Below are 22,564 nucleotides of genomic sequence, written 5' to 3'. Positions count from 1 at the left end.
TCAAATTAGAAGTATATAAGGTAGTTAACATTAGCTCCACCTTTACCAGCTGCAACATTAAAGTGATGAACACAATAATGCATCAATAATTAGAATCCAATAATATCAGATACATTCATGTGAAATGGGCCATTCTGCACAATGACTACTTTTACTTTGGATACTTCAAGTACATTTGGGTGATGGTACTTTTGGACCTTTACTGCAGAAACATTTGGATTGCAGGACTTTTACTTGGAACAGAGGATTTTTTTGGTATTTCTGCTGTTACTGCAGTAAAGAAGCTGAGTACTAATGTCACTGCATAAAATATGGGCAATTAATTAATTTCACATTAATATTAAAGTTAAAATTTCTGTAAAACACTGTTGGGACTCAGTGATGAGAGGAAAAACTGTACAGAACAAAATAGTTTTATTACATCATCCCAGTGTGTGTGTGTGTGTGTGTGTGTGAGCTCATAAAAAACAAGATGAATCATCTTTAGAACATTTACACCAAGAAAAACTGAAGTCTGGTGCATAAAAATAGTTTTTGATTTTTTTTTTCCAGTAAACGTGGAACATATACAACTGTCTCAGAAAAATAAGAGCAGGCCCCGCCCCTTTACATCAATAAACTCCTCAGCCAATTATAGGTGAGGAGGGGCGAGGCCATGCAGGATCTGACAGTGATGACAGGCCATAGAAATGGCACATCTTAAACACTCCTGATCCCACTGGTCAGGCTTTTTCACACATACAGAATATATAGATTTCTATGTTCAGGTTATATTTGACCTATGTACAACAAAGATTTCAATAAATCCACTGGAGACATGTCATCTGCTTCCAGAGCTTTCTGTCTGATTTCATCCTGCTGAAAAGGATTAGGGTTTGTAGTTTTGCTATGATTATTATTAGCATGATAAATAAGAGCTGCTGCCAGAAAGAACTACAGCCAGTGGAGCCCAGGGAAGGCTGGCTCATCAACAAAAACTGAAGTTAATGTGACTTAGAAATGACTTTCAGTAATCAATATGTTCACTGATTTGTAAGATCTGTCTGCATCACGTTTTAAACGTCAAGCTCTGTGAAGACCTTATAAAAACCTGCATATTACAAATTAGCAGATACTGGGTGTGAAAAACGACCCAATTAACTGGCTGTCCACAGACTTTTGGCCATGTCAGTTCATCTCAAAGGTCCATGAACAAACTAAAATACTAAGAAGGTCAAAGGTCACCGCAAATCTTAGTCAACTGCAAGTCCCCAGAGTGCACTGCTGTAAGAAACCAACCAATTTTAACCTCTTGGGATCAACTGACGAGTCATTTCCATAGCAACAGCTGATCAGACAAAAAGCTCCAAATCCACAGTTCATGCACTGAAAACTGTCAGAGAGAACGTCCGTGTTCGCCCACGCTGGCACGTACCTCCAAGCAAAGGGCTTCAGCTGCCAAAACCAGACGCGAGGAAAATGATGTGCCACGTCTATTGTGCAGCTACAGCACATTTGTCCACATGTCTGATTGCCCACATCTATCATTCAGTCCAAACGAATCATTTCTATCTGGTAAATCGCATAAACGGAGATCTCATATATTTGTTTTTATTAATGATCAATCAATGCATTGATTATTGATTTTACCAAATAATAAAGTGCTGTAATTTCCGGTAACTTGCTCTTGCAGTAAATCATTTATATCGCAGACAAAAATGGTCAATCCAAACTTTCTGCCTTTTCTTTTTATGATTTTCCAATCAAAACAATAAAGTCTTTAAAATGACTTTGTCATATTGCAGTTTTTACACAATGAATCATCTCTACCCACAATATAAGACTCGCTGTTTAAAGTGGCACGTAATTTTTTTTTTTTTTTTACTTCCAGTAAACCTCTAAACAGGAGCATGGACACTACCTAGAATGCACCACTGTTACCAGTCAACTGAAAGACATTCTTCATGTTCTGCTGGTGAGAAAAATGTTAAAGATGTCCAAAGCACAAACTTCACTATAAATGGCTTTTTCTCCGTCATGCTGAGAGATGCACGCTGGATTTTTTTTTTTTTTTTTTTTTTTTTTTTAAACAATGAAGATGCAGCTTTGCTGCAGCACTGAAATCTTTAAGGCTTCGTCACTCTTTAAACTGTTAACATGATATAAACACGTCATCTCTGATAGAAAAATAGAGTCATGCTGGAGAGAACAGTCGAACACGATGGCTTGGTGCTGTGTTTACGGCACATTGACAGGCTGGGAAATCACACGGTCAGGAACTGAACTGAGGCTGAATTCAGATGTGAAGAGTGTCCAATGTCTGACTCACTTCGGTAATTAAACGTCACTTTTGGGGGAAAAAAAAAAGATCCAAACCCAAACCTTGGTTCAGAGAGCGAGATCAAGTCTGGATTTGCTTCTGAAGATCAAACCCTTCTTTATATCACCTGGGGTTTAACACTTTAAATATTAAGACCAACAAAAGTTACATGTAAACAGACAGGATTTTTGATAAAATAACTTTTCCACCACTTAACACTCTCAGTCTGTTTGAAATGAAACTTTTGTTCTACAGCTTCAGCTTCACGCTAAATAACGAATAAACATCAGCTGAAATTCAGCTTCACTCAGTTCCTGACGGTGAGGTTGCGTGTGTATGTGTGTATCAGTGTGTGTGTAACTGTGTGTGCATTCACAGCCTCGTCATCACACAGGAGAAACACATTAACAGCATCATCACAAGGAGCTTCAGCAACAGCAAAAAAAACCCTGCAGGTCAGCAACAGTCAGGTCAGGTAACCGTGGCAACAACAAAGCATCAAAAACAACATCAGCAACAGCAGAAACACCAACAACAACAACAGTCATCTGTAGAAGAAAACGTCAGTTTCAGCCTCACTGGATTTTTGAGGAAAAGGAAAAAGGAAAAAAAAAAAAAGTTTTTTTTTTGCAGATTCTGATGTTGCCACACGTTCAGGACTGATGCAGGCACCATGGGCAGGGTTTGGATGAGATGACTGATCGACCCAGTCGGTCGCTGTTTTCAGTCACAGATAAAATTGTGTGTGTTGATGCCAGCGGTACCCATGAAGATCTTTTGAACAGCTTTAATATTTAAGGGAGACATGCATAAATAAAAATAACGGTAAACATTCGAGAATCAACACGAACTAATAGTGCTGTGACAAGAGCATGGACGTCTCTAGAACATTAAACCCCAACAGAACGGATAAATTCAGTCCGCGGACTGTTAAGTCCATCAGCAGGTTGTACAGCCCCTCAGCAAACTCTTCACTGCACAGAAAGAGGCATCCGGTCGGTAGTCATGTTTCTTTTGGTATGAGGTCTTCAGAACCATTTAGTGCGACGGTCCTGTCATTAGTGTGTCAGTGTGTCGTCAAGTGCGTGTGCTCGGTTTGTGGAAACAGTCGTTAACTGTGGTGTTTCCTAAGAAACAGAGGGTGAATGGCCAAGCTTCAGCTTGCCGGTTCAAAACTATATTCAGTCTTTTAATGTGTTCTGGGAAAACCTGGTTCAGAACTGAGCCCAGACATGATCAAGAGTTAGACTCTGACCTGTGGCAACATCAGAGCTGCTAAAAAAAAAAACTGGCTGTGTGGAATGAAAAACAAAGCGACACGCTGTTAGCGATCAGTAAAACAAACATTTTAGAGACAAAGGAATGTCTATTGTCAGGTAAACCTTTAAATCCAAAAGCTCTCAGCAGATGTTGCTCCAGCTCTAGCAGTTTTTAAACTAAACTAGGTTTTTAAGCAAATCCATTGAGAAAATATACATATACTTGTTGCACAGAGACACTTTTATAAAGAATTAACTTGGCTGTGTAAAAACTCCCAACTCGGCAAGAAAATTTGAGAGTCAGCAGCTCAGGTCCCTCATCACTCCTCCTCTGCGATTGGTCACTTTAAAATGATACAGAGGAGCTCAGTCCAATAACTGGCCGTGCATACACGTCGAAAGGCGTGGCCTTTAAAGCGGCAAGTGCAAGCAAAGAAAAAAAAAAAAGCCTTAGAGGACTCAAAAAGTCATTTGAAGGAATCCAGAAGAGGTTGGTTTATAAAACAACCCTGTTGGTGCTCAACTGACCCGTTCCAACAGGAGAAACAGTCGTCTGTGGGTGATCAAATCGAACACACCCAGTCATTACAACAGTCAGATTCTATTGACTAGAAAGGTGCAGCGGAAACAGAAAACAAATAAATAATCATGTTTTTAAAAAACTGGCGACAGCCCCGACAAGATGGGGAGAAAGACTTGTCTGAGCTCCATGTGAGTCCATTGTTTCCTCAGGAACACTGATAAACCTCAGGTCATTTTCAGCTGTCGAAGCCTCAGAGCAAAAAACCTCATCAGATTTTAAAATGTCTTTCCTGCTTTCAGTCAGTTGTTGTTTCTCATTTTATAATTTTTCCAGTAAAACCTCAGAACACATTCTCCCCGTTTCTCTCTATAAACTCAAAGTTTTTGTGTTTGAAGATGGATGTTAAAAACCATCTTTGTGCTAACAATAATTAGTTGCAGCCCTCGGTAGAAGAAGAAAGAAATACTCCACTCAGCTTAGCGGTGGTGGCTTCTCGTGATGTGTTCAAGTCAAGAGAAGCTTCGCATTCATCATAGTGGTCGAGCACCGCTACAAAAACTCAAAAGAAATGCAGGGAGGGCTCCAGGAGGTTGAAGTTCTCTGCATGGTAAAAATATTCAGCGGTCTCATCTCTGTCCTGGACGATGATTCTCCAGCAGTGAAAAGTCCCAAGAAACCATCAAACCTCTCATTCATACCAGTCTAGAAGTGCTGCTTAAACGCATCTCGGTTGAGTGGAGAATCTCAGAGTCTGGTCAAGTTCTCCTCAGATCCTCCAGCACACCAGGGGTCTATCAGGCAAGTTCTGTGCCCAGTGAGGAGCTATTTGAGGCAGGCAGGGGCTCAGGGCTTCTGGGGGCCAGGGGACAGAACCACAGGGGTGGACAGACCGTCAACACTCAGAGCTGGGATGTGGATCTGATTACTGCCATTAGTGGGAAACTGAAGAGGCACAGAGACACGTAATTTAACATTTTCATTCCCCTGATGAAGAGTTTCCTCAGATTTCTTCATATAAAATGTAAAACCTTCATAAATCCTGTAGCTGTAAATAATGATATAGTATTATACAGTTCTTCAATTACTGTGACAAGGAGCCACTTTAGCTGAGAGAACTGAACTAGATGCTAAGACCTGCAGGTTTAAAGCTGCATTGATGTTTCTCTGAATCACTAAAACCTGTCAGAAGCTGATGGAAGGAGGATATTTTGACTAAATAAAAAACATAGATCAGCACTTTCATTTCACAAACACATACGTAGCAAAGTGCTGCTGAAGTCTCTGTATGTTTATCATGTATCTTTATCTGTGTGTTTATCTGTCCATATTATTTCATCTGATGGAAGCACATACAAGACTTTCTCCTTCTTGGTTTATGCTCCGTTTTAGTTCATGTGGAGCTGCTTGGTCCAAAAGGCTCAAAAACGGCTCTTAAAACAAGGCAGCTGATAATAGGTCGACATTGAAGTTACAGGCGTTTCAGTATCTGAATGTGTTTTTTGTAGTTTTCAACTTCTCCTGAAGGAGGAGACAAAGCACCACAGTTATTGAACACGTGAAAAGACAGAAAACTACAGGAAATCCTTTCAAATGCAAGTTTTCTCCTGAAGGGAAAAGTCCCTAAAAAATAAATTGGCCAGGAACATACCAGAGAGGTTTGCCTGCTTCCTGTGTGTGGGGATTATAACAGACGTTTCACTAGTGTGAGCAGCAAAAACCAAATCGAATTTGTTGGATAACAGATGGAGGAAAAACTGAGCCAGGAACGTGCAGAGACACCAGCTGTGGCCATCTCTGTCAGGACCAGCTTTACTCCTCCGGAGAGAGGACATTTCTAGAACCTCTGAGGTCAGGCCTGCTGCTATGGCTCTGGTTTGGGAAGGGGTGTGGGGGGGTTAGGGGCTGCAGGATGACGTATGTCAGCGAGTGTCCTCATAGTTACAGAAAGACGACGTGTGTGCACTGTGTGTCTGTGTAGGGTGAGGACTTTAATAAGAATAAAATGTGCAGTAGTCAGAGAACACTGACGTAACGCTGTCGACACTCCATCAGTGGAGGTAACTAATGCACATTAAAAACTGGAACCTTCCAACCTCCTGGGACATAACTGGGAACTCATGCAGTCTCACCTCACTGACAAGCAGATGTTTGATGTCAATACGGCAGCGTCTACAGAATCTGGTTTTAGATGATGTTGAAAATGACTGTAAATCAAAAAGCTCTGTTTCTAGTTTATCCTCCTTCCTGTTCATGTGTATAAGCTGTGATGATGGTTCCTGGGCTCGGTGTATTACCTGGAAGGAAAGCTTGGCTGGGGAGCGGGGAGCGATGGGACTGAGCGTGCTCCAGAAGTGGATGGTGGAGGGAAGAGGACTGGGAGTCAACAGCACCGGAGTCTGGAAACACACACAGGAACTGAGCAGAACAAAAACACCAGTGCAGCCCGGAGATATAGATATTTTAGGTAAATATCTGTTCACTGGCCTGACCACATTAGGCTCCTGTTGGACCACTGGAGTTTTATACTAAAGAAAATATCTGTCAGATGTGGTAATAATAAAGGTAGCGTTGGCTGCAGCCTCACAGTTCTCCTGCGATGGAGTAATAGGACCATATCTGACGGCTTCTGTCTGTTAAACTCTTAGGGGGACGCGTACTCGTATTTAAAATGTAAACCAAAGAGCTTCTTTTGTGTGTGTGCAGCTAACGAGGCTAACTTAGACAGCTCTTGCAATGTAATGTAAAATCGGCTCCATTAGTCAAAAGCTCTCTCTGTGTGCTGCTGTTAGTGGCTGATGGCTGCACCCTGCTGAGCAGAGAAACACCCATCAGCTGTTTGCTGTCTGGCAGCATCGCCACACTAATCAATCAGTACATGGAACCCCCACCCTCCCCAAGGCTCACGCTGATTTATTGTCTATTTATGTTCATTTGGCTTAATATGCTCCACAAAAACACATCACTTAATCCTTTCTATGGTTGAGAAAATCCTGATAAAAAAAAAAAAAACAGTTCAGGTCTTAAACCCAGTCTCAACAGAGTCCCTGAGAGAGCGGAACCATACCTCAGCTGATGTTCTGCTGATGTATGTAGATCAAAGTGGAGCTTCAGGGGTTAAAGGTTAATGAGACGTGATGTCAACAGTTACAGGGGAAAACGTTCACAAATGTCAGGTTTTGCTGCTTTTCTTCATCCCAAATGATGATGCAAACTGAATATCTGCATATTGTCGGACAGCTGATGTCTGGCAATAACTTGGGGGAAAGTAAATCACGTTTTCTGACGTGGTGACAAAACAATGATTGAGCTTGTGTAGGACAGGACGTTGACAAAGTGGTTACCAGAGCATGGGAGGTGATGACTGTTGGCGTCAGTGTGTTGGTGGCTGATCCTGGTGCCAGTAAACTGTTAACAGCTGCATTCACCTGCACAGGAAGCACAAACAGGAAGTGATGTCACACTTTCGTATGACGTGTCAGTGATAATGTGCAGCAAGACTCCATGATGCGCTCAGGGCAGCCACTGACCTTATCCAGAGAGAGGCCGGGGGGGAGTGAAGGCGAGGATGGTAGCTCCAGGCCCCTTGGCTTCTTTGGTTTGGGAGGGGCAGCATCCGTGGTGGAGGTCACCTGAGGAGTCGCTGCTGAGGAGGAGGTCACCTGAGGAATGGAGGAATCTGACAGACACACAGATGTTTTTTTCATAATGAAGCGAAAACCGCAGAGCAGACACGGAACTTTTTCGACAGAGACATCCCAAAATGAGTGTGAAACACCGCACCAAGCCCAGAACATGGACCAACTGAATCCATTAATGAAGTCCACTGTTTCTTCGAACTCTATTGTGTTGTGTGACGTGCTGCCAGTGTTGCAGGTATGCAGTGCAGACATACACAGTAACAGAATATTCACTCCCCATGCGAGACAAAGAAGCTCACTAGGATGTGGTCCAATGAAGTTTCTGCAGGTTTCATCAAGTTTAATTTAAGACTTTTATACAACATAAAATGACATTAACTATCTACATCTATCTAACTATCTACATCTATCTAACATCAACCAGCATGACCTGTTCCTAAATAAGTATCAAAAATGTTGACAGGTTACCCAATTAAACGAAGAAAACATATTCTACTGTCGCCCCTCAGTCTCACTTAGTTTATTTATGTATAATATCTCTAAAATGTAATGTAACCCCTACATATCCTCTATCAGCAAGAAATAAATATTCAAGACCTTTTGCAAGTCAAACCTTCTGGTGCCATTTCTGAGGAAATGTAATACTTTTTGAGACTTTTTGTCACAACCTGCAGATGCCCAGGAACAGCTGTGGTTTGCCCCAGCAGGGCAGTTAGCAGAGGTGGTGCTGTTCCTGTTGTTCTGCATGAGTGTGTAAAAACATAGTTTCACTGAAGTAGCTGAAACGACCAAACGGAAGCCACAATAAAAGCGTTCCTGTTACCTGCTAGTGTGTCCTTGATCTCCACTTCCACTTCACCCTCCACTGCAGACGGCTCAACTCTGACCCCGGACTCCATGCAGGGAGGGGGTGGGCTCTCGACAATGGTGAGGGGGGGCTCCGGTTCCCCTGGGCCACAGATCAGCTGAGGAATCTAGAAGAAGAAACAGAATCGTCACATCTCTCAGTGCTGGACCATCACTGCAGTTTAAAAGTTTAAAAATGACCACAACAAACAAACCCTGCATCAATCTTATCGTGCCTCAATGGATTTGTATGTGGAACTTCCATTTAGGGTTAATACACCAAATGAGCCCATTATGACAGAAAGGAGTGAACGATTAGTCTGACACTGTGACCTTTAGTATTTTCTATAGATTAAAGCAAATGGTTTATGAATTATTAAACAACACCAATTTTACAAGTATAATCACTAACTTTCTGGTTTTTGGAAAAAGATGGGCCTCTCATTGTTGGTGAGTGAGAACCATGTGAGCCAGTGCAGCGGTGTGGCTCTCTGCTGTGTTTTTAATAGTTTTTGGACAACAATGGAGGTCCACGGCACAGACCAATAAGCTAAACCAGGTTCTGGATTCACACAGTGTGTCAGTCTTTGGACTCAGTAACACACACACACACCAGAATGTATTAATTTACAAACTCCTCTCACCTCCTCCACTTGTTTCTCCTCCAGCGACACCATCTCCAGCAGCTCCTCCTCTGACGGCAGGTTCTCCTCCTTGATAACAATGGGAGAAGGAGGTGGACGGGTAGGGGGAGGAACACAGGGAGCTGGAACTACAGATGAAGGAGCAGCAGTCATGGCCACTGGCTGTTGTTGCTGCAGCTGCTGCTGCTGCTGCTGCTGGGGGGTCGGAGGATTGATTATGACGAAGACAGGCTGAGGGTGACTAGGGTGGGGACCGGTGTGGGGGTGAGGAGGAAAGCTTGTGGGAACTCCCCCACGCTCATCCAGCTGGGGCCCCTGGGGGCCCAGGGAAATATGGGAGGGAGGGACGGGACTCACTGCCCCTGGAACAGGAGCCAGGGGGATGAGGGGGGTGAGAGAGGATGGATCCCCGACGCTAGTGAGATAGATGTGAGGAGGGTCATTCAGAGAAGGGACAGGAGGATTCTGGGAAAGAAACATACATGACAGGACGCATTTTAGTAAAACCTGCCGTCAGTCCTTGGGGAAGGGGCTACAGCGAAGAGTGTGACACTGACCTGTGATTGGCTGGCGGTGCTGGCTGGTATCTGCGGACTGAGAGCCGGAGTCGGACAGGGTGACGGCTGAGTGACGATCACCTGGAGAGCAGAGTCAACAGCACCACCTACTGATGGAGGTTTAGACTCTGCTAACACACAGACCTGGGGGATGAGGGGGAAGAAGAGAGGAGAAAAAATAAAATCATGTCAGAGGAGATGCTTCTGCAGGTTTCATTAAGTCTTTAGAGCATTTCACATCCCCTGGGTGCTGCTGCTGGAGCTGGTACACTGATGAAGCAGCTCATGTTTACACACAACAATACAGTTAAATAGAGGCTTTAACAGCCGTTTGTGTTGTTCTGACTTTGCCACTGTCCTTATAACCAAAGTTCCTCATGTCAGTGTTTTGTTGCACATTGTGCAGCAGCTGTGAATTGGTGTTACACAGGCTTGAACCAAACACTGAATGTTTGCACTTCTCTGTCATTAACCCTGTCCTCACTGTGGGGCTGTGCTATTTTTTTTTTTTTTTTTTATTATTATTTCAGGGCCATTCCCTGACAGTTCATCCCTATTTCATACATTAGAAATACTGGATTGTTGTTCATTTCCATGGCAATTAATCCCAGAGATTTAAATATTTTACAAAAACTAATACTCTTGCAGAAAAACATTTTAAAAGAATGCTTAATGTGGCACATGTAGGGTCAGTCTCTGACTGGTTGTTCCTTCTCAGAGAAGTCACAGATTTTTTGGGGGGGGGGAATTGATCCACCTGGTCTAAGAAGACCTGAAAAGTTTCACTCACCTCTCTGAGCGTGTGGTCTACTTTTGGTGCAGGGTCCTGTTGTAGCAGCAGCTCTGTTTTCATTGGCCGTGGGTTGGGTGGAGCCTGCAGGGATTGGATGGTAAAGGTGGAGTAGAGGCCGGACTTCATGTAGTCATTTCTGGAGCTTTTCTGGGAGCTGCTGGGTGACGAGCGCTGTGGATCAATACAGCAATCAATCAAGCAACAAACCACCCAGTCTGATTTTGCACATCATATTAAAATCACCACATGTGCTGCAGACTCGGCAAAGTCAAAGTGTACCTGAGCTAAACTCTTTGACGGACAGGTCGACGTCAAGCTCCCAAGGCCTTTTGATTGGCTGTTTGGCTCAACGCTGTCCCTCCTCTGGCCCTCCTCTCCATTGCGTACCCCCTCAAGGAGGGAGGGGTCGGCTTGACTGACAAACTTGTAGACAAACTTCTGCCCGCTCACCTTCTTTATGATGTTCTGAAAGACGACAACAAGAGCAGCACAAAAATGGCAGCAGGACTGAAGAAAAAGTTTTATGGACTAAAGTTCTGATGTTGAAATTTTTTAAACGCTGCAGTATTCTCAGCAGTACCTTGTCGTAGTAGTATCGGAGTGCTCGGCTTAGTTTGTCATAATTCATGTTGAGTTTGTTCTTCCGGAGCCCCCACAGCCGTGCGACCTCCTCAGCATCCAGGAGTTTGAACTCTCCTTGCTCACCTGTCCAGGAGATCAGGTGACGCTGTTGCTGGTCCTCTAGCAGGTGGAGCAGGAACTGCCACAGCGTGATGGATGGGTCCATGGCTGGAGGGTGGGACACACATACAGACGGGCAGTCAGTCAATATTTCTGTACTGGTGCTGATAACAATACCTGTATCGGTATCAATACCAAAACAATACTTTAAATAAACATCATTCAAATAAACAAAAAATTTGCGATTTTTAATGAAACACAAAGCAGTCATATATCACTCGTCAGTGCTACAGACAGGCCAATTCAGAATTCGGGAATCCATGAAAACAAACGTCTTGTGCTGTGCTTTCCACACAGTCGGTGCAGCATTTCCCCCTGCAAAATCCAGGGAGCGCTGTGCAAAACAGCTCCACCTTTGCCACAACACTAATGATGCTAGCAGTAGGTCTCAACATTTCACAGACTCAGTGTTTTTAACAACCTTAGTAGCTGCAGCTGATATTTCATCATGTAAACAGGCCACAACAGGTACCTTTATACATGAAATCCAAAAATGTTTAATGCGCTCTAAGGCTTTTGTTGAACCCTTTTAAAAGCCCTGCTGACACAGTAACCGCATCCTATTGTATAAACAGAAACAACAGACAGGGACTCACACAGTGGATCAAATCCAATCAACACTCTTCGTGAGACAGGGAAGCAGAGAGCCACTCTTCTGAGAAGGTCAACATTAAACAGTGAGAGAGATGCCAGTCAGCCATGCAAATAAGCCTAATTTCCATTAGCTGCTCTGTTACATAACTAACCTATCAAACACCTTGGAAACCATCGCCATGGTGAGAGACATTTCATCAATGGTAACCAAGGGAGAGGGACGAGAGGCGAGTGAGGTATGAACAGAGAGGCAGAGAGAAAGCGAAGTGAAGAGGTTGCTGCTCGTCCTGCAGGAGGTCAACTCTGCTGCTGCCCTGTTTGTGATGCTCCGCCAGAAGCTCGTGCCGCACACAGCAGTAGTCTGGAGCCACTGTTTGGTTGTTTGTTTTAATCTCAGTATAGGATTTGTGGAAAAATAACAAAATAGTCTTATCCTTGAGAAAACAATGTTTTTGATTATCTGGAATATTGCAATTTTTTTGTTAGAAACACAGTGTAGGTAAAATAGCATTGTTCTGTACAGCACCAGAATGGTGCAGAATGTGAAGCGCAAGATCCACGTTTTATTTTTGTTTTCCGCAATTGTGAAAACACATTAAATGTCAAGAAGCAGTGGTTAGGAACCCATGATACAGTGGGTTAATTTAAATTTACTGACCTTCCAGTACTGATCCCGTCTCACTGTACTTCAGGAAGACCAACATGGAAACGGAGTAAACACTGACAATAATAATAAACAAGTATCATGCTTGTTTATCACCAGCTCATTTGTCTTAGCCATGGAGCTCCACTATTGTCCTTTTCAACTTGTACAAAGTTAGTGTTATAGAGTGAAGAGGTCTGTGCCTGGTACCTGCAGTCTGTTTATTTTGACCACCCTGACAACAGCGTCCAACATGCTGGACCTCAGGTGAGCTGAGAAGTTGGGCCGTTACCTCCCACCCTCCTAATCGATCAGTTCACTGCAGCGTCTACATTTTGCCTCGGCCGGTTCTGCTAAGCATTCCCCTCAGCTACACTGCCCCCATCCTGCCCAGTCAGACAAACAGTTTCATTGATCACAGTCTGTCTCAGGCAATGTAAATTTCTCATAAAACTTTAGTCCAAAGTCACGAGGTTCTGTTGCACAGCATGCTAGCTAAGGAGTGTAAACACAAACATGTCTGAGCATGCTCAGTGGCCTCTGCCTGACTGTTATTAATGTGTGCACATATTTATAGATAAACTGCAGTGCCCATATTTTTGTCCTGTAGAAACATGTGATCCAGTGGGCCAATGTGTCTGAATCATGTTTGGACAACATTGGAGCTCCATAAATCAGGTTTTAGTCTCACTCACTTTAATCATTACTGGGGTTTGTTGACAATAACTAAACTACAGAGAATTACTACCAGTTAGGCTCTGTGAAACCAAATAACCTGAAGCTGAAGGAGCTCTGTGGTATAGGCCCTGAGCCTGATCTCTGCAGGTTTATCGACACAACACAAATCAAATACAAGGAGACAGTGTGTGAATCTTATCTTTCTCCTCAGGGCCCATCTACAACAAAAGGCAGAGTCTGTTTATGCTTTATTTCCACAGAGATGCCACATTACACTGGGTGCTGGCCAGTATAATCACAGTTACCAACAACAGGGATGCTATTCAAAACCAGTGGAAAAAACTGAAACACACCCATAAATGTTTAGCTTTGTTCTAGTCCACAGATACAAATCTTTAGTTACTGATCTGACTTCTGTCAGTTGGACTGGTAGATTCTTATCATCAGACATTCAAAAACACACGTGCACGCCTGAACCTGCAGTGATATTACAAAGTAAGGCTTCAGTCTCAGACAGTGATAGTAGTTCAATGAGGACCAGAACTTACCATGTCGGCAGTGACACACCAAAACCTCAGATGGGCCAACTGCTGGTGAATATTTTTTAAAACATAAGGCGAGAAAATATTTTTACATTTTTCTTCCAGTGAACAAATGCCACAAAACAACCAAAACAACACAGGATCACAAGCTCAGGGCCCATACCAAAGAGCTCCTTCAGTTTTGGATTATTTGGTTTCACTGAACCTAACTGGTAGTGAGAGAGTGAGAGAGTGAGTGAGAGAGAGAGAGAGAGAGAGAGAGAGAGAGAGAGAGAGAGAGAGAGAGAGAGAGAGAGAGAGAGAGAGAGAGAGAGAGAGAGAGAGAGAGAGAGAGAGAGAGAGAAACTATAGCCTGATTTATGGAGCTCTGATGTTGTCGAAACACGATTCAGACACATCGGCCCACTGGATCACATGTTTCTAGAGGACAAAAATACAGGCACTGCAGTTTATCTATAAACACCTGCACACATTAATAACAGTGATGACTTTCACAGTCTCTGGAGGGTGTTCAGACATGTGTTTGTGTTTACACTCCTTTGCTAGAATGCTGTGCAATATAACCTCGTGATTTTGGACTCAGGTTTTATGAGAAATTTACACCTGAGACAGACTGATCAATGAGACCAGTGTGGATGTTTGTCTGACTCACAAGAATAAAGAGTCGGATGCGATGGATCCATAGAACGAAGCCTGTACTATCTGTGAACAGTGAGGAAACAGAGACAGACCGGGGGTATTCCATAAAAAAAAACTCTGAACTTAACCCCGAACTTAGAGTTGATTAATCCTGCAGATTTGACAGGTGGGAGGAGACAAAGAAACTCAAAAGTTTAGTTTCACAGACTCAGTTACCTAAGTTAAATGAGCTCTAATTTGTGAAAAGTACTCAGGTTTAAACTACTTGAGTTTTCCCTGAAGAATCTGATGGGAAAAAGTAGATGGCTGTGTAATCCTAGATGTTCCCACAACCTGGTACACAGGTTTTCATCTTCTAACATGAAAGGCAAGAACATAAAAAAATAGAATGGGTCATCTCATATGAGATATGCGTGAGGATACAGTATATTTACAGAAACAGTTTTTAGACTAAATACTCTGGGTTTTGGGATGTAGGTTGACAAGACATTAGAAGATGTCACCTCTAACTCTAGGGCAGACATTTTTCACTTTTTCCTTTACAGACCAATCAGTCAATCAATAAAGAAAATAATTAAAAGAAGCAAAAGAACTGGTAGTAAAAACAATCAGACCAGCATTAAGAAGAGTCTGTAATGCACATGAAGAGCTTCTTGCTCCTGTCTACAAACATCAGGGCTCGCAAAATTTTAAAATCCCTGGTAGCCCTTCGGGCAGACACTCTTCAGTTTTTGGTAGCCCAAAATAAATTTAAGTAGCCCGACTAAAAGAGAGATTATTTTTAATGTATAATAATGTAAAAGAAACAAAACATCAATCAAAAATGTGTTAAAACACAAATTACAACTGTATAAATTAGTAAAATTACAATAATCAACTTAAATATTTGTTTCTAAGTGAAAGTCCATGAAACCAAAAAGCTGCGCTTTCTTTTTGCCTGTCTGATTTTTCAGAAGTTTTCCGCTTTGTGGTAGTCAGCTTTTCTTTGGCTGTCACTTCTTCACCCTGACCTGTCTTATTTGGCTCAGCAGAACTAAAATACTTGCGCAAATCCATGTGCTGCTTATTTTTACACACGCACACACATAACGGTCAGCGATTTTTGAAATTCTCTCCACCTCTATCACACGTTTAAGCTTGCGGGGGAAGTTTTCCCTTGTCACTTGAGGATAGGCTAATAACTGACAGGACGATGTCAGAGGAATTGGTGCGCAACTATTCCGTCACTGACCAATCAGTACTGCAGTTCGCGCCATCGCAAAGTGAAAGTAAAAGTAAAAACAAAAAACAAGCACGAATTCAAACTTAATTTCAATACTTCACATATTGCCAGTGGCTCCCCGATGCCCGAATATTATATAATTACCCAACTATATCTAAGAAAGAATGCAGAAGCATTGAAATATATTTTTCCTCCCCACATGATAGCCCGACAGGCAGGGCTGAGAAAGATTTTGGTAGCCCGACTGGAAGACACAATAGCCCCGGGACGTCGGGCTAGCGATTTTGCGAGCCCTGAACATGGTGTTAGGCGATAGGCGATATATTCTCTTAGTTACAGGACTCTAGTGAAACAGAAAGCTCAGAGCCGCTGTCTGAGATCAACACACAATCAGGTTCAGGTGAACTCACTGGTCTCACAGAAACACCAAACGTTTCTGGATGTTCTTAACTGGAAAAACACTCAACAGAATAATCATTGGTTGCAGCACTTATTTAAACACTTGCCTGAATTGCATATAATCATCAGAGGGTTTAAGCTGACTTTATAGACTTTTAAGTGAATGAAGGTAACACACAGCAGGAGAGAGAAAAAGTCAGAAGTAGAGAACCAAACTACAGATGTGTGTGGCTTCCTGACCACATCCTGGTCCTCTACCTGCCAGTCACCCAACACAAATCTCAACAACAGCCAGAAACACAAGACAACGTTCTGCAGGGCCTCATCCTGTCCGCAGTTTTCTGACTCAGATCGTCTCATCATAAACATGTCAAATCTCACAATCACTGCTTCACATCAGTGCGTCAGCGTTGCCATGACAGCGTGTGAATCTTGCATCACTGACCTGAAAGCATCTCCATGATAACAGTCAGATCATGTCTGCAAAAAGGCTGACATTTTACAACTCTAGCTCCTTATTTTAGAGTAATGCTTTGTTTCACATTCATCAGCAAAGCAGTGATAAAATATTACAAAAAATTATGAATCAGAGCTAAAACAAATAGTTGACCTCCCAGAAAAAAGAAAAAAAAGCTAGCCCTTTCAGCCATCTGAAGATTATGACCTTTTTTCTTTGCTATATATATTTGTGACTTTTTGGACCTTTCCTCAACCTGACTAGTATTTTTTTCATAAACTAAATGATTAATTGATTAGCAAATAATTATTAGTAGCAGGTTCAAACGTGACAGAAATCTATTTTCTTTTCTTTTTTATTTACATGCACAATTGCAGTAAAGTAGTTAGAACTTCTTTCAGCTTGTTCTTCCACCTGTAGACTGCTTAATGTGACCAACAGAAGCCAGTGAACACTGTGATGGTGCCACTGTGATGGTGCCTTGTACAGTGCCTCTGCCTTATAGTAGGATCCTGATCATGCCCCTATCTAAAGTTCGTCTCTGGTCACCAAACCTCCAAATCTGCCATTGGTGCAAGTGTCTCAATGAGATTTGGGAGCATTGTTTAGGACTGACGACTAAAGATTTCACCACATTTCTCTCACAGCAACCAACTTTAGTCTCAGATTGCCTGAAAACGCACAGCAGGAATGAACCATTGGTGCAGATGTGCACTCTGACTGCAGGTTTTTACACGCAGCAGCATGACAACGAACCAGATCCAACCCGAGATTAAATATCATGATTATACCTACGTTAGTATCTCACCTGAACACACAAACACAGCTGCAGGCCTCAGCAGCTGCCACACACCTGTTGCAATGCTGCTGTCGCTGCTTCCCTCCAAACTGCACAGAAACACAAACACACACACACACAGCTGTACCCTGAATCAGCAGCATGCAAACACGTGAAGCAGCTCCATCTGCAGCATCTCGTACCGTTTATGAGCGTGTTTGAATCCATCTTCAGCAAAATGTTCCGCCTTGCTTTTCAGTTTGCTGCCTGCCTGCGGGGCTTAGACCTCCTCCATGCTGCTGTGTGTCTGGCTGGGCGTTGGGGTTGTCGGGGCAGGTTAGAGCTGTCAGAGCCGGGCTGATGACGGTGAGGAGGACGAAACGTTCAGCTGATTGTCTCCCGACCTGTTGGCGTTATGTAACCGCTCTGAGCTACTTCTGCCAGGCTCCCCTGCCTCCATGCTAACGCGAAGATGAAAGTTAGGTCCACCACAGAAAGCAAAACACGATCAAAAGCAAAAGTTACAGACAAAATAAGCTTCAGAAACTAGTAAATGGTGGGTATGTGGGCCTGTGGCAACACACAGCGCAGTGCTAGTTACAAGACATGGTGTTAACGAAAGCCTAGCAGTTTGTCCGCTGCATTTCTGCGGATGTGGATTAAGTTGGGGCGTTTTTCTCTGCCCTCCCCGATCGGAGCCTGGTGCTAAGCTAGCGACGCTAAAGGTTTTGGCGCTAAAACTGTGTTATTATTTTCTCGGTGGATTCTGGAGCCACCGTGTTACCGGCAGGCTGCTGCGGGTCTTTCGCCTCCACAAACTTTCTCACGTTTTCCCCTTTTCTCGGGTTGTAGCTGTTATCCTAGCGTGCTAAGCAGCACGCCTAGCCCAACCCAGTCTAGTCTAGCCTAGTCTAGCCTAGTTTAGCTTAGCCTAGCCTAGCCTAGCCTAGCCTAGCCTGCTGTGAGCGCCCCCCGCCTTCCCCTGCTCTTGCTGGTGCGTCAGCCACAAATCAACGCCGCTCACTGCAGACTGGAGCAGCACAGTCCGCCGCAAACAGCACACAACGCTCCTATACGAGAAAAAGTAGTTAGTAAAATCCGCCCAGTGGTTAATTCTCGCCGTGAGGACACAGATACCCGCCGATAAAAACTAAGTTCAGCACTTCAATATTTCTTCCTGTTTCAACGAACGCCCCCTCACTGTCAGCTTAACGCCGCTAACGCAACCACACTTCCGGTGATGGGTTTCAAGATAAAAGTCTCAACTTGAAACTTGATCCGCTTTTTGTTTTTTTGAAAAGTAAAAGTACATTCGCTCAAATACTATGCGTAAAACATAACACTAATAATATTCTGTGTGTGTGTCACTGAGTCTGAATCCCATCCAGAGACCGACAGCAACAATGAATGTGGTGTAAGTAATGTTTGTGCGAATCCAGAATCTGGTTTAGTTTATTGCTCTGTGCCGTAGACCTCCATTGTTGTCCAAAAACTATTAAAAAATACAGCAGAGGGCTACACTGCTGCACTGGCTCACATGGTTCTGCCTCACCAACATCAGAGACCTGTCTTTTTCCAAAAACCAGATCCTGGCTGAGAACGGCCATCACTTTTTACAGAAAGAAACTGCACTGCACATGGACGTTTTTAGCACAAAGTGTACAATTTTGTACCTGTACTTTGTGAGTATAGTATTTTCCACTACTTTACACTTGTCAATACTACATGTTGGATGAATGAATATTTGTATGGAGGATAATTTTTTAAACACAAACACGTCTGGTTATGAATCACTGACAGGAGTGAAATTAAGGTTTATTAATCAGATTTCTGATGGTGGCCTGCAAAAATCACTCAGCCACAGCAGTCAGGCTTTCCACCTGCTTGCAGCACAGTGAGTAAACTCACCTGTGCTCGCAAGCCACAAACGTCATTTGAGAACCAGAGTGAACACAGGAGGCACTTCTCTGTGTCAGTCTATTTCAAGAGTCTTCTCTCAGCTACTTTAGACCACTGCCTGTATTTAGCATCCAGTTTCCATGGCAACGGGCTTGGCGGTGTTGAAGGAGCATCTCTGAGATTGCTCATGTTGTCAATACTCTGGCTTTATTGCTCAGGTCTAATTTATCACATCACACCCGTTCCACATTTGTTTATTCTTCATTTCAAAGTGAAGCAACCTGACAATAACAGAAAACACGTCCAGAAGTATGTGGACAGCCACAACATGGTAAATAATGTCTCCCTAAGAAGGCTTTTGTCCTTGTGCTGCTGAGTGCCCAGGTGTGTTATAGGCATGATCTGTCTTTTAACCAGGGCTAAAATGTTAAGGAGTCAAAGAACAGGAAGTCTTCATCTTATCTGGATGCAGAGTTAGCTTCTGCTATGTAATGTTTTACTAACACGTTTATCCTCAGTGTTGTGTGTTTAAACATCCCTCCAGGTCTGGATAGTCCCCTGCTGTCATCCAACACAGGAATAGGTCAGAAAACTTCTCTTCTTCTGCAGTCGGGCAGGTCCGTCAGTCCCTGCAGCTCCCGCAGACCCTAATGAAGAAGAGGAGATGAAGAGTTTTCCCGACTGAAAACACGCCTGAAAAGGCTCAAAACAACTAACACCTGTATGGATCAACAATGAGTAGAATGATTAAACTATATACTATAGAAACAGCCACATCACAGACAAGGGGGGAAAAAAAAACAACACTATTGTAGATAAATAATAAATATTCCCCTAAAATCTATAAAATACTGCCAAAAAAGTCAAATATCCCAAAATATTTATATATACATGTGTGAAAAAAATGTAAGAAAGCAGTTCTGGATAATCTGCAGAAATTCTTCCCAGAAACTGATCAATGATCAGTGATGAATGATCAAACACTGCCTAACACACTGACCTCCAGCACCATGCGGATGTTGGCTTTTATTTTGGCAGAGTCTTTGGTGAGTTGCTCCGTGAAGCTAAAACACAAGTATTAGCGTGGTTAGCATCTCTCACTCATAATAATGGAAATAACTACCGTCGAGCTAACACACAACTAAAACTCAAACCGTCTGACATTTGTCTGACACTTCACAGTGACTTTATCTTTTTGTTCAAACTCAACACAAGTTTACTTAAATTCTAGCAAAGACCTCAAAGTTTCCAAACGTGAATTTTTCTGAAAAAATGTGTTTAAAAAGAGAGAAGAACTGACGCTGTGAGCTGACTCGTCTTCTTGTCGATGAATCTCAGTGCTTCGTCATGGTTCATTTCCACAAAGAAACCGTAACCGACCGCCACACAGATCCTGGATGAGTCGTCCCTGTCAGACACACAGGAGACGGCAGGGTTAAAATAAACCTGTTTTGCTGACGTATCGATTTGTCTGTCATCCTGGTGACATGATGCCCTCTGTGACAGTGATTGGTTTTATGTAAGTGATCGGCATGAATCTATGTGTGTATCAGACTGACTGATGAGCGCATCAGCTGCTTACACTTCAGCCTGGACATAGAAGTTACAGCCCAGATCTACATCAGTCTTCAGCTGCTCAGAGTCCGACTCCTGCGGGAAAACATCAGGTGTTTAATGAAACCAGGTTTCCTGGGTCATAACACAGTCAACAGACAGCTGGAAAATCAGATGTATATCCACTTAGGTGTGATGACAGTGAACACACCACCTGCCTTTATACATATTCTGTACATGCACAAGGCTTCTCTGTATCAAGACGGTGGCCGCAGCTCAGGGGGAACCTATGTTCTCGCAGGATCTGCACCATGAATCAGGATTAGTGTGTTTATTTGTTCTGTCTGAGTTTAACTCAGATTTTCAGGAGTCATCAAACTGGTTCACTTTAAACTGGAAGATCACCATGATAACTATGCAGATCACCATGGTAACAAATACTCCACATCTCCTGTGAGAGGAGTTTAAAGCCAAAGGAAATAATAAAGAGCATTAGATAGATAGATAGATAGATAGATAGATAGATAGATAGATAGATAGATAGATAGATAGATAGATAGATATACTTTATTTGATATTATATAGATCAAAGGAGGAATTCTTACAGTTATTAACTATAGCAATGATGCTATAACTTTATTCGATTCCTAACAGTTTTTATTCTTATTCTCTTCCTTGTGTTTGTGTGTGTGTTTATGTATGTACCTGCAGACTCTGTATAGTGTTCTTCAGCTGCAGGTACTGAGAGATCTTCTCATAAACGGCATCTCTCTGCTCCAGCACATTCCTACAAAACATGACAAACTCATCACATTCCTTCTCCTCCCTCTGGTTTCACGTGTCTAGGGCCCAGTGTCTCTCTTAACAGTGGATCTCAGAGGTTCAGAGCGTTCTCCAGTGGGTCTATATACAGCCATGTGCAAATGTGAAAGATTTAGCGGCAGCCAGTGGTTCATTCAGGTGTTACCCGGGGGGGGGGGATTAGATCTGTCCCCTTTCCGGGCTAGAGCCAGGGTTTGGTTTGTCCAATTAAAATTTTAAATAGTAACATTTATTTTGAATGAAATTAAAAAAGCTATGACACCAAATTCGTATTACAGAATGACCACGAATCTGGTCTGCCCCATCTGGACAATACGAGCCTTTAATGGTAAAAGGTTTTATTATGTAACAGGTGGGACGTGAAGCCGTCTACACTGATCCTGTAACACTGCTCTCCACACGGAAACACACCTGCGTGTCTTTTGTTGGACTGGACAAGACCATTAAAGTCCCTTTCTTACCCTAAACACACTTGCGTCTCTTCTGTGGGACTGGACGAGACCTTAAAAATCCGTTTCTCACCCTAATCATACCTGCGTCTCTTCTGTGAGACTAGACGTGACCTTAAGACTTCGTTTATTACCGTAAATCTCTTCTCAGAACTTCATTGATGAAGTTTTCGTACTGCAGAACCTTCTCCTCCACGCTAGCATTAGCGTTAGCATTCCCGGGCGAAGACATCTTCGGAGTTCTGTCTTTAAGGACCAAGCTTCAGCGTGACGAGGACAAAATCCGACAGCTACAAACCTGCGGGACGTTTCACTAAAACGAACGTCAACTTCTCAGTCATTTTAAACCCCACACACATTCCGGTTATCATGCTGGTTAGCATGTGAACTCTCACACTCTGCGCCGGAAGTGGATGACACTTTAATTCCAGATTTCAAAATAATAGCGAATAGTTGGCGCCATAGAATGAGAGTAAATAGAAAATACATTGCTTATGATCTCTCAATGTCAGAACAAACGTGTATTTAGCATGATACTTCATTTGTTATTATTATTATTATTATCATTGTACTCCTTGAATGGAAAAT

At 42.9% G+C, this 22,564-nt stretch overlaps 2 protein-coding genes across 4 annotated transcripts; both read right to left on the bottom strand.

Moving 5' to 3' along the window:
- Positions 1–395: 395 nt before the first annotated feature.
- Positions 396–18,461, bottom strand: elk1 (ETS transcription factor ELK1). 3 transcript variants are annotated; one of them, XM_026332199.1, is made up of 11 exons: positions 17,456–18,461; positions 11,140–11,348; positions 10,839–11,024; positions 10,557–10,730; positions 9,767–9,910; positions 9,210–9,674; positions 8,543–8,693; positions 7,609–7,757; positions 7,423–7,506; positions 6,376–6,477; positions 396–5,023 (listed from the first exon to the last, which is right to left on the bottom strand). In XM_026332199.1, the coding sequence occupies exons 1-11, from the start codon at positions 17,478–17,480 to the stop codon at positions 4,925–4,927; spliced, it is 1,788 nt and encodes a 595-aa protein (XP_026187984.1). In that variant the 5' UTR covers positions 17,481–18,461; the 3' UTR covers positions 396–4,924. The 3 variants fall into 3 exon arrangements, 1 of the variants encoding a protein (XP_026187984.1); XR_003297247.1 differs by lacking the exon at positions 396–5,023 and adding an exon at positions 17,283–17,362 and having other exon boundaries at positions 6,384–6,477; positions 7,146–7,506; XR_003297246.1 differs by lacking the exon at positions 396–5,023 and having other exon boundaries at positions 6,384–6,477; positions 7,146–7,506.
- Positions 18,462–19,389: 928 nt separating this feature from the next.
- Positions 19,390–22,396, bottom strand: uxt (ubiquitously-expressed, prefoldin-like chaperone). Its single transcript, XM_026332785.1, has 6 exons — positions 22,111–22,396; positions 21,411–21,492; positions 20,734–20,801; positions 20,452–20,559; positions 20,152–20,215; positions 19,390–19,798 (listed from the first exon to the last, which is right to left on the bottom strand). Exons 1-6 carry the CDS (start codon positions 22,206–22,208, stop codon positions 19,736–19,738), a joined length of 483 nt encoding a protein of 160 aa, XP_026188570.1. The 5' UTR covers positions 22,209–22,396; the 3' UTR covers positions 19,390–19,735.
- Between the last annotated feature and the right edge of the window lie 168 nt (positions 22,397–22,564).

Source organism: Mastacembelus armatus, chromosome 7, assembly GCF_900324485.2.
Source record: "Mastacembelus armatus chromosome 7, fMasArm1.2, whole genome shotgun sequence".
Taxonomy (NCBI): domain Eukaryota; kingdom Metazoa; phylum Chordata; class Actinopteri; order Synbranchiformes; family Mastacembelidae; genus Mastacembelus; species Mastacembelus armatus.
This window is presented reverse-complemented; position numbering and strand designations above follow the sequence as displayed.